This window comes from Phoenix dactylifera, chromosome 2, assembly GCF_009389715.1.
Source record: "Phoenix dactylifera cultivar Barhee BC4 chromosome 2, palm_55x_up_171113_PBpolish2nd_filt_p, whole genome shotgun sequence".
Taxonomy (NCBI): domain Eukaryota; kingdom Viridiplantae; phylum Streptophyta; class Magnoliopsida; order Arecales; family Arecaceae; genus Phoenix; species Phoenix dactylifera.
In genome coordinates this window covers 8,429,793-8,446,333 of record NC_052393.1, presented here as the reverse complement: position 1 = coordinate 8,446,333, position 16,541 = coordinate 8,429,793, and the positions used below count along the sequence as shown (strand labels likewise).

Genomic DNA, 16,541 nt, shown 5'->3' with positions numbered 1-16,541 from the left:
CAAGTTATTTCGAAACCCAGCCCAAAATATATATAGACCGTAATTTGAAACCCAAACCCGATCTGTCTTGCCTCAGGTCTAGCCTAGAACTCGACCCAAAATCAATTGGACCAAATGGGCCTCGGCCTGTCCCTCTAATACCCGAGATGCTTATCTTCAACTTTCTATCCATATTCCCACCCTTTTGAACATGTAGTAATGTTGAGATCTCGCAGGAATGATAACATAATAGACCAATATCTATATTCTATGACATCAACAAGATTGTATATATGACCAATCACGTGAAGCATATGATCTCACACTTTCCCCAAGAAGAATCAAGCAGCTAATTGTGCAACTCCTGACAAATGTCCACTAAAGTATGAACAGCTACAGAAACATATTAATCAAATAGAGGTGTCACCAGAAGCGGACAAAAATCACCGCCGGTGATCACCACTTTTCCAAACTAATGGAGGATAATGCTGGTGCAGGACCGCAGGAATCTCTCATGCTCCATTCTTTTAACAGAACTATACGCTGAACGTATGTCCAAGGTTAAGAACTTAAGATAGGTATTAACCCTAGCCTTCTATGTTAGGAGGTGCGCCGTTCGATTTTGGATTTTCTTAGCTCCAGAGTGTACAAAGTAAGATGTGGGGTTAAAATTCCTCATCTTAAATATATTAAGAATCTATTTAGATGATTAGGCTGAAAATTCTATTAAATTTGTGGATTCAGATGGTACAATTAGTAACATTATAAAATTATAGGCTGAGATAGGCCGATATAAATATCCGAATCCCATGAGAAGTAAAAAAAAATTTCTTATGAATATAAGCTTAGTCCAATCTGTAATTCTATAATTTTACTAGTTGTGCTAGTTTAATCTATGTATGAGAGTGAGAAGGGACTTCCGGTTTCTATTTTTGACCTCTCCTTTTTTTTTTCTATACTTTGCACCAATCATTGTGCCGAGATATTTTCGCCCCTTCTCTGGTCGAAGAAGGCCAGGCGGAATGCCCTGATGCATGCATCTCGGGTATGCGTGCTTGGTTTGCTTTCTTGCCGTTTGGGTTCGGTCAGTGGTGATGTTGCCCGCTGCAGCAAGCATTAGTTAGGTTTCTGGTTGGGCTTTATTGGTGTCGAAGGGGAAAAAACAAAAGGTAAGCTCCTTATGCATCTCTAAATATATTAATTGCTTCTATCTTTTTGTCCCCTTCTATGTACCCTTTCCTTTAGCCAGCAGAACTTTTCTTCCATTGTTACTGTTTGGATAGGAACAAAATTAGGCTGCATTTTGTTCGAGAATGAGAATAAAGGGAATAGTATTCTAAAATAGAGTAAAGAGACTAGGAATAGTTATCCCATGGAAATAATTATTTCACATGTTATTTTTGATTCTGTTTAGATGCAATTTTTGGCATATGGTGTTTTTGTCTACACACACACAAAAAAAATAACATAAATAATTATGCCAAAACATCTAGGCTAGCATCTGGTGTTTTTGTCTACAACACAAAAAAAAATGTGAATGATGACATAAATAGCTGATGATGGCTTTTGCTTGAAATAATTATGCCGGGTATAAGAAAGTTTTATTGAAATAAGTACTACATGCTTATGGGTATTTTCCGAAAATTATTTGGCAGTCACAAACCTGATTTCAAGTGTTATATCTATTTGCCAACTAACCCTAATAGATTCTGAGATTTTGAGTGCTGAACTTGCACTCACCAAAGTGTTTTCTTTTTATTATTTGATCATTTCTCTATGGATAGTGGGTAGCAAAATAAATATATGGCTGCAAAGCAAAACTTTTAAATTCACTTCTATATTTCTCATAGAAAATCAAGTACACATGAGATGTATACTAAAACTCAAGTTACTTATTGCTTTTTCTGCTTACAAATGTCAAGATATTCCTGGGCATTTGACTATGAACAGAGGATAGCAACAGCTGTGCTTTACTTTTGTTTGTACTTAAATAGGGTTATCACTATTTTTTATGCAGTTGCTTTTGCTTATCTCCTCATGTACTCAAATTTACACAATCAGCTATCCGTTCTTGAAAGGCCTTATAATAAAGTTATATTGTCTTGGTGATCATTGAAAGTATTTGAAATGTTGATCGGATGAACATATAGCCGTGTGGATGGCATTTATAAATTTCAAACAATTTCACTTAGACAACATTTTATATTTTATTTTCTTATAAATTTTTATGCAGACTACAAGGTTACTAGCATTTTCTAGGATAATAGAGAAAGTAGAAGAGTTGGATCTTATCTAGCCTTTACAATTTTTCTATTATAGCTGTTGGAGCAAAAAATGGAACTACGTCCCAGCGCAAGGTATTATCCACTTTGGAAAAGTACGCACATGTTTTACATCGTGCGCAGCTCGTGCATGGCAATTTTCTCTTCACGACTTTGCCCATTAAAAAGCGCCTTGTCTATGGAGAGTGATGGAGCAGCTCAGCAAAGAGCAAGATATTGTCCGCTTTGGAAGAGTACACACGTGCTTTACATCGTGCGCAGCTCATGCACAGTAATCTTTTCCTCACGACCTTGTCCCACAAGAAGTGTCTTGCAAGGGAAGGAGCGGCCCCTTCTTATAAGGTATAATTCTTTTCGCTACTCAACTGATGTAGGACTAAAGTATCGAGCTCTCCTCCACCTATCGACATACATGATGCCTTTGGTTCTATCTGCATTATTTTGCCTTGCCAATAAAAAATATAAATCAGTTTTTAATCTAAACCATAAAGTAATTCCCGTATCTTGTACCTATGCTTGATAAATCTTCCTCGTATTTATTTTTTGTATGAAACATGCCATATTTTATCAACGGACGGTGAACCCTACGTACATTTCTTCAGATCGAGGACAAAAGCAGCTGACCGATCCATCAAGTCCTATCCAAATTTCTCATATCGTACAATTATTGATGCCTAAGAAGCCCGTCATTTTCCAAAGCAATGATGATGTGCCGACGCACGAGTTTCCAGTGGGAACATCTAACTTGCCCCGCCGAACTCGAGAGTATTTTGTCCGCTGCGCGATGGGACATGGATCGCCGGTCGCCACCCAAACGCCCGACTGTTTTCGTCGAGAGCTTTTCCGAAAGATTCGCCGCCCGTGCCACGAACCCAAAAGAATGGCACGGGGCCTACCTCCAGGTTCACTGAACGGAACTCACATCCTTCGCGGGCTGCGAGGCCAAAATCCCCATTGGAATCATAAGCGAACGTTTCCCATAAGTCTAGATAAAAAAGGACAAGATGTCGAGCTGGTTCCCTTGGTCCTTGGCCTGATGTACCCGGCCAAGACCTCTCCTGCAACCTTATCGCCGCAAGTTGGTGAAGTGGGATCGCGCACACTCGACACTGCACCAATGATTGGCACGAGAGCATTGGAACCCACTGTGTCAAGATGCGGGCTTAGCCCAAATTTTAAGATGATTGCGGTTGGAAGTTGCCACATATTTGACACCTCAATGCCACAGACGAAGTTGAAAGCAGCATGGTCTGGTTTGTGCTATGTACCACATGCCTTGCATAGGAAAGAGATCCTTTGGAGGATGACTCTGCGACGGTTATTGAATGGATCCTACAGGCTTCGGAGGGATCGGCGATTACCACCTGTTGCTGAAAGATATTAGAGCCATGGGATATGATGGATTGGTGATTCAGGCAAAGCATGTATTTAGAGAGGTCAGTGAGACTGCGGATTAAGTGGCTTCGTTTGTTGCCAACCATTCGGAGGACTATCCGGAATATTTTGCTTTTTAATTTTCTTGGTTATATCCGTACATGTTATATATAATACTTTCATTTTAGTTAAAAAAAAAAATCCATTGTGTCGATGCTTTGAGGAAAATAATGTGGCTCATTGCGAAACCTACTTCTCCGGCCACCAATAGGATGAGATTCTAAGTTTTATCACATGGGGATTAGCTAGCTTTTGCAATGACTTTATTTATTCTCAGTAAATATGTACCTTCAGTTAAATCTTGCAAAAAAAAAAAAAAGGGATTGATGCCAACTAGCCAGGCTTGCATGCTTTTGTAAGAAGTGTCGTGCATAGTTTTGTGGTTGGGTCTAGCTCAAAATAATGTGTTTTGACTCGCATGAGATGGTCACCAAAACTAGCCTTGGTGCTCGACAAGCATACCACATACTTTACAAAGAAATGCAGCAAAAGTTGTCTTATCTTACTGATTTCATCTTTTCTATCTTGATTACATTAACAATCATTTAGTTATTATGTATTATTTATTTGGATACTTTAAATTCATTAGTTAACCAAATTGTCCCTTCTAATATAATCGCTGATTTATGATATTCTAAATGATTTGTGTATTAGGTCTAGAATACTCTCTACCTCACGGCATGTGCTTGTGGAACCCACAATTCTTTTCTATATCATCTCAATGTTTTAATGGGATCATATTACACCTACCTGCTAATGGGATCATATATTATCTACGTGCCTTTTTCAATGCATTTAAATTTCATTGTTCTTGTTAGACAACCATTTGCATATAAATTAAGTTTAGTTAACTCGATTGGAGAAGAAAATAAGAGATATTTTTTATATTAGTAATTATAATAATATACGACCCTCCGCTTAACCAATAGGGTTATATAGGCCATCCAGAGCTTTTGCCTATAGGGCCTGCAACGTAGATTCTTAAACTTTGCCGACACTATCTATCAAGTGCTTATCTATTACGGGGTTTTATGTTTTTTATCACCCTTTTTTTTTGTTTCTTAATCCGATGATGCCAATGCCATGTGAAATCCAAGATTTATGAAACAATATTTGTATTATGGATTCATAAAAAGCAAAATGGCATTTTGACTTCACACTTCATTGATCCATGAGATCTTAGCTATCTAGCTCTACTTAGTTCGCTTGGGCTTAAATGCCGAGACCTAATTTACCGACTCAACCCTATTTAGTTGGCTAATTAGATCTAGACCCAGGAGCAAAAATCCATCCCATGAGTACCGATTTAGAGCTATGGTCAGGTCAAAACAACCAACATGTCCCACTAATTAATATACCATCGCCTCCTTAGCGTCACTATAACCCACTTCTTGATTGAAAGAAATTTATATCTTACACCACATGTACCATATGACGGTATACGATAGCTGCTTATTTTTGTTAATTTTATTTATCTAAATATTTATTAGTTTCGGTGCATCAACATCGTACATAAAGAAATATATGGTTGCGTAGAATTTAATTTCTCCCAAGACTGTGCGCGACTTCCAGGGATGCGCGCGGGGCGGTCACTCCAAAACGCCAAGTCCCCATCTTGGCAAGTCGCAGTTTCCTACGCAATCCAAATATTATATTAAGTTTTACCTAGTTTTACCTCGTGATCGAATGAGGAAGCATCTCGGAAGGAGCGATGATGAGAAGCACGGTCAAATTGACTTTTATTATAATGGTATTAGCACACGTGAGGGTTTCTCTCTTTTGGCTTGACATCCAAATAGCTGAAGAAGGAGCCCCCAAGTTCTCGTCATCCTTCGCATGCCTCTAAGATTCGAAGACAAGCGGATCCCAAAAAGTCCATGGTCAAATTCAAACGGGACCTAGACCCGTCAACCAATCTTTTTCTTCAGCTCCCTTACCTGCCCCCTCCTCCGTGGCCGTTCGACCAGCCCACCTTTCACATGCAAAGGCTTATTTTCTAATGAACTTGGAATCATCAACCCTTCTCGTGCAAGCATTTCCACAGGCTTCCTTGTTTCTTTGAGCACGCAATATCAATATATTTGCTCGAAGTGTCGCCATGTTATTGATTGGTTGATAAAGATAATGCGGAAAAGTATGACCAGGAATAAGAGTTCTTTGGTTGGGTGATACTTTGTCAAGAGGTGGTGACTTATGAGCCTCTGGTTTCTAGTATCGTCTTTGACCACAAAACCATAGGAGAGAAGGGCCAATGAATGGCGTACGTGCCTCATTTACTTGGAATGCATGCCTTTTCCTCTAAATTCTTGCTCTTTTTTTTTTTTTGCTGAACTTATTTTTGCAAAATACATCCATCAATCCACTACTGCAAAATTTACAATCGAGCATCTCTTGATAACTTAGTATGAAGTTCTTCTTATTTTATTTTTCTTATTCCATTTCTACGTGAAAAATAAGAACGAATTGAGAGCATAATATTGTTTTTAAAGAAGGTTAATTTATATTTATTTATTTAAAAACATATATTTTTTAAAAGTATGGGACAAAAGAAATTATGTTTAAGTAGACGGTCCATTTGTACTATTATAATGGGAACTTTTGCTGTGCATATTCATTCCAAAAAGCACAATGACCAATCCATCTAAACCTTAGACATTATGCTCGACATGCATCTTGCTTTCGCAGATGAGAGCGATGGTGCTGATTTTTTAATCCCTCAGTCTATTATTTAGATATTGTCTTGATGATGATCGTTACCGCCCATATAAGTCATATTGTTATCATTACTATATCTCTTTTGAGGTCTCATCCTTTTTGTAATTGCCAAAGCAGATATTAATGTTGTTTAACGCATAGCATTAAGTACAGTCTTCAATTCAATTAAGAGAGAGCCACAATTAGAAATGCGATACGATATCTAATCTGATGATCATGATCAATAGAAACATCGCATAACAGGAACTACAAGACTATTTGTCGAGAGTATGTCAAAAGTATTATATATCAACAGTAGGTGCTAAAAATCAATATAACAAAACATCACATGAAATGACAGGCTTTGTACCTTTGCTTCTTTGTCAAAAGTCCAAACAACAATAGATATAACAACCAGTGAAAGTCGAATCATCATTGATTTCATAAATCTACCTCTCTCTCTCTCTCTATTATAACTTACCGTTTATGTGGCGACAATCGTTCACTTTTCTTGGTATTAAGAAGTGTAGTTAAATGTATTCTAGTAGAGCATAATTTTTTTTAAAAAAACCTTTGATCAATTTTTTCAAACCCGGACGAGCTCAATACTTCCCTAATCCTTCGAGCTACAAAAGATTTTGCTATGATTTATAAGGTCAGTTACAAACAATTTTTTTATAAATCATGACTTACAAGCCTCGCGGGGTATTATTACTACAGTTTTCCTCTTAGCTAAGCTGAATGATCAAAACACTGAATCACACAAGCAGAATAGGCTCCTTTCTCTCAACGCATCACCATTCCACCAACAGTAGACCTTCTAGAAACCTTAATGTTCATGAATCTTCCTATCCACTAAAAGACCACATGGAAATATTATCACTATTACTATTAAATGTGCATTATTCGAGGAACATTGATAGGAAGTTGGAGCTTTCATGAACACTATAGTTTTATAATTATTGTGTAAGGACCAAGTAATAGGAAATAGACGTAGCACATTAAACGCATATAAAACGTCACAGGGAGAATGAATCGGGACTCGATCGGTGCCGTCAAGGGCCAGCAATTGCTGGGAGGACGGAGAGAGTAGTTGCGGTGTACGGACCAATCAGCCAACACCGCAGTGGTCCAATAAAATGGGTTGGGTTCGTTAATTACTTCGATTAGATGATGACGCGGCTCACGTGTGATTTGGGCTGGCACGGCGTGGGTGTGTGGGATGGAGAGCGGAGGGGAATGGCTTCCGGAGAAGCGATGCGACAACCCAAAAGGGCGAGGGGCGATGCACGGGGGTGGCCGCGGTGGTCCCCACCAACCTGACCTTATCCTTCCCGAGGTGTCCAGGTACGCTGCATCTTCCTTCCCCACTTGTCATCGCCGATTCCTCGCCGGCCTTTTGACCCCGCGTTTTTGTCCTTTTGCGGATGGTTGGAATTAATTCCCTCTCGTCTCCTGATGGTGATTTTTTGGTAGCTGATAGCCAAATAAATAGAAAAAGCAAAAAAAAATTATTTCGTTATATTTTTTTAATTAGGAAAAAAAAAGAAGAATGAGACTTGATTCATTTCGTTTGTGGAAATTTTAAAGGATTTTTAAATCAGTTATTCAAATTTATAAAATCTAATTCAAAATTTTGATTTAGTAATGTTATCAAGAAAATGGAACAAGTTTTAACCTTTATTTTTTAGAAATTTTGAATTTTTATTTGTGTAAGATTTTTAACTAGTAGACAAATAGGAATGGATAAGCAACATGGGAGGCCAACAGTATTTTTTTTTCCGTGTCTAACAAATAGAAAGTATTATTTCTGCATGCAAAAAAATTATAATTGCTGGTAATTTAACCTATTGTAGTTTTGCTTCGCGAAATTTGTATTGGATGAAGTATAAATTATATATAATATAAATCTTTCATTTGCTTTGTTATTTGAAATTATAGGTCGGATGAATATATGTTTATGCCTCAAATATTTATTTTTCCATGCATAAGACTTTCCATGCATTGGCGTAATAACTCAAATCTTTTGTAAAAGCAAGATAATTGATCTTAAAGTCTTTTTAGAAATTTTAAAATTAGTTTATTGGTGTAGAAAATTTTAATAAGTCAAGCTTTGATTGACGATCCTGGCAAGCTTTGTGTAATGTTTCAAGAGGCTCATATATACCTGATGAGGGGCGAAATGGATCGTCCAGCCCATAATAAAAGGTCGCCCGATTTTGGCCCAACAAAAGCCAACGCCAACCGATTGAATTCTCGGTCTAGCTCAGAATCATCCTGGTCTCGGACTCCGCCAAAAGCTCCATCGGCCTCATATATTCGCCGATCCGTCCGACCAAGTTTGGAGCGTCTCTAATATTCGCCGATTTGCCCCGACTGAGCTCGGGGCACCTAGTTTAGTAGTACGCTCCGACTCTCGAGCTCAGGGCGCTCCACCGAGCACACCTCAGAATTCGGAGAGCCGAGCTATCCTCGGCACCCTTCTAGCTGACCTCGCCAAATGCATGGTATGACCTCTCAACGGATTCGGCCTCGCCAACTACCGCACCCATGTATGCGCCTACGCCCTCCTACGTGGCCGTACATTGCAACGCCACCGTGCCAAGCTTTGATAGCTGGCCTCGACAGTCGAAGGACAGCGCCATGACTACTTCGGCCATACCCTGCTACGATTGTCAACACCTTACCGTTCTCGAAAACGGACAACACCACACGCCACCAATCAACCTTAGCTGCACGCCATTCGACTCAGAGCCATTTCCCTCTCATGATGAGGGCGAACAATGCCTCTGTCACCTGTGCCTCTCCACCGGAACTATAAATAGTCCGATCATGTAACTTCTAAGGGATATTTTGGCTGGACCAAATTTACTCGACTCTAACTTGATCGTCAGAGGGGCCTCACGGAAAACACCGGTGAGACTTTGTGTAGGTTCACCGTCACCGCCGTGTAGGAAGTGGCTTCTGTCTTATTCCTCTAACCACCGGCGACTCCTTCGACTCTATCGATATGGTCGCTCTTAGGCCAAATTTGAACCACAACAATAGCAATCGTGCTCAACCACGTAGTCAAAGAAATCTTATTTGAGACGAGATAGTTGAGTCACACCACAAATTAGTCAAGGTTTCCAGAAGACCGGTATATGATTCTAGGATGTTCACCAATCCCAATAAATGATCTTACTGCGCTTTTATTCCAATGGTATGTTTCATGAGGGGATAACCCATTAATTCATCGTTGCAATGAAGCTTTGACGAAAATATTCACACCCTCTTGTTGTAAACCGTGCCCCATTTAGAAAGTGATGTCATGCTACCATGTCTTCTTTTTCAAATAGAATATGGTAATTGCATTTAGGAATCTTCTAAAAAGTTATGTGCATAAAACATGAAATTTTAACATGATCTATAAAAAGAAAAAACTTTTTGTTGCACATCTTGTTGAGTGGGGCTTAAATGAAGTATATCTATTAAGCTATGATCCATTTACTTTAGTACAGGTCTCCAATTGATGGGCTAGTCATAAAGAAAAAAGAGTAGACTGTGAATGTGTGTATGCACACACTCTTGAAAAAACTTAAGATTAGATATTACTAGAAAGAAAGCGCTTTAAATTCATTGAACATCATGAAACTCCTTCTTTCATAATTCGCATATATATATGATCTTAGGAATGGTCTTGACTATAAGTACATAATTTTCTATAAGTTCATCATATAAATAAATGTAGGCTAGTGTTATAATCATTTTTTTCCAAGAAAAATAGGCAAAACCCTTTGAAATTTCATTGAGATGATCAATATACGCACATATACAAATACATACATACGATATATGCATGCATGTAATTAGAAACATGTTACCATTAAAGTAACGTTGCACTTGTAGCATAAAAGATCCTAACATTATGCTACAAGCAAAAACTTCTAGCGTGACATCAAGTTCAAACTTCAAATTAATTTACTGCATCTATGTGAATTTATATTCAAAAAGTTATAATGATTAGTTTATGAGACAATGACCTTGAATATCAAACAAAATGTATTCATCAAAATATGACCCTCGAATCTTAGTGAATCCAACATCGTTAAATCTATGCTTGTGGAACTTAACCGACTAGCTAGCCATCCCACAATGTGAAACATTCTTAACTTGATAACCATGCACGATTGGGCTACAAATCAATCTTAGCCTGCATTGCAGGCTCCATTGTCCCCTGGATTATGCATCATATTGCTAGTGCTATCATTATGTTTGGCTCCCCAACAATTATTGTATCCAAATCCTCAAACATATTTTCCTGCATCTTTAGCCAGTGTCAAGCTCCACTACTTCCTCTAATGCTGCATCCATAAAAATCTTATACTGAAGTGCCCAAAAGAAGTGAACTTATCATCTCCTCTTATTTCAAGTTTTTGGTCATTTAAACCACACTTATGTCAAATGAATTGTACATGAGCATTCTAATAGACAATGTTAAAATGACTATAAAGAAATGCATGTGAATAGAAAATTACACATCCAAAGTTTGACAACCTCCGGTAGGTAGCTATCTCATGCCATCTCCGATATTCCTTGTGAGCTCTCGATCTGACCAAATACCTTCTCATTTTTTACATTGAGAGAGACCGTCGAAGTTCTCATTCTGGCATGCTATAATTTTAGAAATCTAGCAAGTGGAGCTAACTGTGGAGCTCAAACAAAGTGATATTTGATTACAACATTTAACCAAACTTATAGTAAAACACCTAACTTGCTATTGTTGAATGATGATGAAACTAAACATCTCTATTATGCCTATGATTCTCATTAGATAAATAAATAAATTACAAACCTCTTTGAGATTAAGGATAAAATTATACTCATGTCCAATAGTTTGAAAATCCTATATTTATCCTTCCAAAGTTTACTTCTATCTAACACTCTAATCTATAATTTAATAAAATTTTATTCAAACCGTTAACTTTAAAAAGGACCTAAATGCCGTATCAAAAAAGAATTTAAAACATGATTAAAATAATCTTAAGTGATGTAGTAGCCATCCAAAAATATAAAAAAAAATATACGCATCCATCTTTCTATCTAAGAATAATTTCGATTTTTCTAAATAGTTTTATTAATACCGTTAATTTAATTGATGTAACTATAGATTTTATAAGTTATTGGATGTATATTTAATAAATATAAATTTTTAGAGAAATTTTTTGTAATTTATTTTGAAAAAACTTACCAGCGGATTTATTATGTTACAGACTCTTTTCTTCCATCGGTTTCTTCGCAGCTTCCGCTGCCGATGAGAGCGGCGAGTGAAGAAATCAAAGGCCAGGTCTTGGCCAGGCGACCCAAGTAGCGACAAAGCCCGGGCTGACATGGCGCGCCGCTGACGACCTCGGTCGTGATGTCACCTTTCCACGAGCCCTTCCCCAGCTACAGTTTTAATTACATCAGCAACCAAATTGAAAAGAAAAAGAAAAAAAAACCCACTTTACCACGCCGCGATTAAAATAATAAAAAAAATTAGTAGTTCCAACACGTGCTTACGCTGAGGAAGTTTCATCGAAGCACGGCCCCCTTCCTCACCCTAATCCTACTTCCACTCCAGTGTATATAAATCTCACCCCTCTCCTCTCCTCTCCTCCCCACCATTCCACTCACCTTCCCGACTCCCAACCCGCTCTCCTTTCTTATCCTCACCAACGGTGACCAGAAATGTACTCGCAGGAGCCCAATCCCGGGGCGGAGCTGGCCGTTCTCGAGTCCATCCGCCAGCACCTCCTCGACGATATCGTCCCCTCGATCGAGGTCCCGTCCTCCGCGGTGACCGCACCTCCCGTTTACTGCCGGAGCTCCAGCTTCGGCAGCCTCGTCGCCGACCAGTGGGGTGACCTCCCCTTCCGGCTCGACGACTCCGACGACATGGTCGTCTACGGCGCCCTCCGGGACGCCTACTCCCACGGCTGGAACCCCTCCCCCGAAGCCGGTCCCGTCACCGCCTCCGCTGTCGTCGTCAAATCGGAGCCCGTGACCGAGCTGCCGCTGCCGAAGCCGGAGATCCAGGTGCCTCCGGCACACCCGGCGCCGGCCGCATCGCCATCGGCAGCGCCGGCGAAGGGGAAGCACTACAGAGGGGTGCGGCAGCGTCCGTGGGGGAAGTTCGCGGCGGAGATCCGAGATCCGGCGAAGAACGGGGCGAGGGTTTGGCTAGGGACGTTCGAGACGGCGGAGGAGGCCGCCATCGCCTATGACAAAGCTGCCTATCGGATGCGCGGCTCCCGCGCGCTCCTCAACTTCCCACTCCGGATCGGATTGGAGGATGCCGCCGCGGCTCCGGCGGTGGCGTCGCCGTCGAAGCGAGCCTCGCCGGAGCCCTCTTTCACCTCCTCCGCCGCTTCCTCTCCTCGCTCCCCCCCGTCGTCGTCGTCGTCCTCGTCGGCGGAGAAGGCGTCGCCGAAGAGGAGGAAGAGAGGGGAGGCCGCGGCGGCGGCGATGGCGATGGCCATGCCTCCGGTGGCGGCGGCCCCCATGCCCAACTCTTCTTCTCCGGTTTTCGTTCCGCTTCCGGTTCAGGCGCAGGCCGGTCTGGGTTTCGGGAGCCGGACTGAGGGTTTCCCGGTTGGTCCGGTCGTACAACTTACACGCGTCGGTCAGCTCTTGGTTAGTTAATCAGTAGTAGCAGGGTAAAAGTGCAAGAAGAGTGGATGATGAGTAATTGGCGGTCAGAACAAGAGCTTTCGGATGTCTTAAAAGGTTGAGCAAATACTAAAAGGTTCAGGGGGCAAAAAAGATGAGAAGGTAAAGCCAGCGGAAAAACAGGGAAAAGAGACTAAAGGAAGGCCTGCTTTGCTGCTACTCTTCAACATTGAAAATATCTCTTTCTAAGACTTGGTGAAGTGACTTTGGGGGTCTTATGTGATTTGTGAAAACCTTGAAACTCTTTTTGTATAAACTATGAAGAGTTCTAGGTGATCCACTTTATTCTTTAATAAAGGCTCCAGTATTTTTGAAAAGGTTTCTTGGTGGATGTTTGTATAGATAGACTTGGGTTACAAGCATGGAATGAATGAAGTCATTATACTGCACAAAAAAAAAAAGGGTCACTATCAAAGCTTTGAGCATTCTATCTATATAATTCTCAAAGTCAATATAATCAGAGCATGTGAAGTGCCATCAAAACATTGGGAACATAATCTCAGCGCATTTAACTGGATAGAAGTTTACAATAAGGTAAGAAAATAAAGTAATTGACGACCCATCATCTATGTGGATTGGCTCCATGGACCCTTGTGACTACTCCATAATTCATATATGTAAATGCTTGGACTGGTCAACAGCCCGGCATAGGCTATATTTTTAGAAATATAAGCAGTTCCAGGTGGCCTTGATGTTGAATACTAAGTAGCTAGAATCAGGGGCGAATATATGAACGCAGATGCAGGCTTCGAGTTTTAGGAGAGAGCAACGGCATTTAGAAATCATTGGCATAAAGATTATAATTCTGAGCGACTTATCCGGTAGCTTTAGTTCTTGTAAATTTCGCGGTATTAAATATATAGACGTGTGGTAGCCATATTCTTTTATTTTTACCCATAGGAATGCTAAGCGGCCGGTTGTTGGGTGCACTTTTAGAGTAGGCTGATAATAGGCACGCTTCACATTATCTGTTTGTGAACTAGAAGCAAACAAAATGATCATCAGGAGCATTGATGTCCAAAATAAGGAGAGGCTGGCATCTTGATTTTTTTTCTGATGTAATGATGAATCTGATAAATGCTCTGAAGTTTTCTGACCATCATGTTAAAAGTTCCCATAAATTGTTATATATACTGATAATGTTTTATTCCTCTTAAACCTTGAGCTAACGAGTTAATCTCTTGAGTATCCAGGAGTCAGGTGAGCCTAGTCAACCTGATGGTCAAACCTCTCTACTCAGAAACAAGTGAGTCCCTTTTCTTTTTGAAATGACTAACATCTAGCGAGCCTCACTCAATATGAAGATGACTAAACCTAGAGGAACATATGTATTTGTGTGTATATATGTAGGAGATAGACTTTGGCTACACTCGAATGGATCTCAGTTAATCTTGTCACATCTAGATTAGATAATGGGAGCTCCAAATTGATGATCCAAACTGTTGACCTGCTTAATGAGTGTCCGGGTTCAGTCCAAGGTACGACTTAATTTAGTTAGATCCAAACCCAGCCCTGTTCGGCCTTCGATCTACTTTCTAAGCCCAAGCTCACAACTTACTCGGACTTCAAGCTAGGCCTCAACTTTTGACCACCTTGGCTCCTCCTTCATCCTCGCCTACTCCTCCAACTGCACCTAGGCCAACCTCTTTGCTAACGGCCAACATCAACTCTCGTTGGCAAACCCTAGCCATATCGATCTAGACCAATGTCTCCTAGCCAGCCTCGGTCCGCACCTTCGACTAGATGTCATGGATGGATGGCTTGTGGAAGAGGAGACGACGATCATGGAATTAGGGTGAAGGGTCAGTTCGATTATCATCTTGTTGATATAGACACTTGGAGCCCATGCAATGAAGCGTTGCCGCTGTCAGTTGTGTCATGGCACCATCTGATGGACTCATGGAGATTGGATCCATGAACTCTCGGCAACTCCCACTGCAGGTACGACGGGCGAGTGCGATGACCTGATTTGCACATCCATGAGAGACCTCTTGGTGAGGCTGAAAGATGGGGAAAGGAGAAGTTCGATTCTCAAATTGGGGGGTTCCCCCATAAGAGTGAGCATGACTTGGTTGTGATGGTTAGTGACTTATTAAAAAATTGGAGTGGCGAGACAGAGTCATGATATATCAATAACAGAGATTTTAGCAGACCGGCGATTGGCAATCTTGAAGAGGAGTGAAGGAGGAGACTGGAGGTGAGCAAATTCCTTTTCCTTCTCCCTAATTCCCAAAAGCGACGAACAAGCCACCCCTCACCAACCTAGGCCTCAAGTGGTCTAGTGAATCGGACCACCAAGCATCTTATTAAACTGGCAAGCCACCCCTCATCAACCTAGGCCTCAAGTGGTCTAGTGAATCGGACCACCAAGCATCTTATTAATGTTGAAGGAAAGTAAATCAAACCACCAAACAGCTTATTAATGTTGAAGGAAAGTGAATCGGACCACATTAACTGTTGAACGAGAGCTTTAATACCTAATCCTGGGTTCAATCCGTTTAACAAGAGGACTTAAATTTCAAGCCAGGCTTGATTCTTTGGGTTTAAAATTCAAGTTCATGCCTGCCTAAAAGACTTCGAGCTTGAGTAGGCCGATTGGGTTATATGGCCTATGAATAGGTCCAACTATGATCTACTAGCTCTAAAGTTCTTATATATTGAAAATAATATGATTTGGAGACTCCTGGTCCATATGTTATTTAAATTATCTATTTTTTCTGACCATCTAGATATAAAAAATAACCTAATCTGATTCGAGCTGAGATTCCCTTGACTATAGCCACTCTCTCTCTCTCTCTCTCTCTCTCTCTCTCTCTCTCTCTCTATATATATATATATATATATATATATATATATATATATATATATATATATATATATATATACATATTATAGTGTCCTAGGACAAGAAGCTAGTGGAGAGTCTTGATATGGATAGAAGAATGGTCACCACAGCAGTGTAGCACGCAAAGTTTTGTTTTCAGAAAAAAATAACAATCAAGAGTCAGGGTTCTGCCCATCGATTTGTTTCACGCCCACAAAAGTTTCTCGATGATTTGGAGAAAGACTGCAATCGTAATTGGTTCTCGTCGAGCATCCCAGGTAACAAGCTCAAAGGAGCTAGTACGTGTTTCACTGAACTCTCTGATCCAAACAGCTAAACCGGGCATGTAATGTAACAATAGTTTATCTTGGACGAGATCCAAGTGGAAGCCAACAGTACAGGATTAATCTACTCTAATCCTCACAATCTCACGCACTTCTCTCAATTCATTAACTGCAATCAGATGGAAAATTGGCCCCATCACTCTGCAGCAAATGCAAATTGGATCTCGTGGAAGCCCGTGATCTCATTCATAATCATCCTCATTAGAGTACTTTATCCTCAAGCTACCTTTCTCATCCTTATCCCCACCAAATAAAATATCATGGAACATCTTTCCTTCACATCGAATGGCTGGT

General features: G+C 40.4%; 1 protein-coding gene across 1 annotated transcript; it reads left to right on the top strand.

Annotated features, from left to right (window-relative positions):
- The first annotated feature begins 12,005 nt into the window (after window positions 1-12,005).
- LOC103724191 (ethylene-responsive transcription factor 2) lies at window positions 12,006-13,397 on the top strand. Its single transcript, XM_008815376.4, has one exon. The coding sequence runs from the start codon at window positions 12,099-12,101 to the stop codon at window positions 13,050-13,052; it is 954 nt and encodes a 317-aa protein (XP_008813598.2). The 5' UTR covers window positions 12,006-12,098; the 3' UTR covers window positions 13,053-13,397.
- The last annotated feature ends 3,144 nt before the right edge of the window (window positions 13,398-16,541 follow it).

What these genes read in the sequence shown, in the direction of transcription:
- LOC103724191 (XM_008815376.4), top strand. Translation starts at nt 12,099, where the DNA reads ATGTACTCGCAGGAGCCCAATCCCGGGGCGGAGCTGGCCGTTCTCGAG.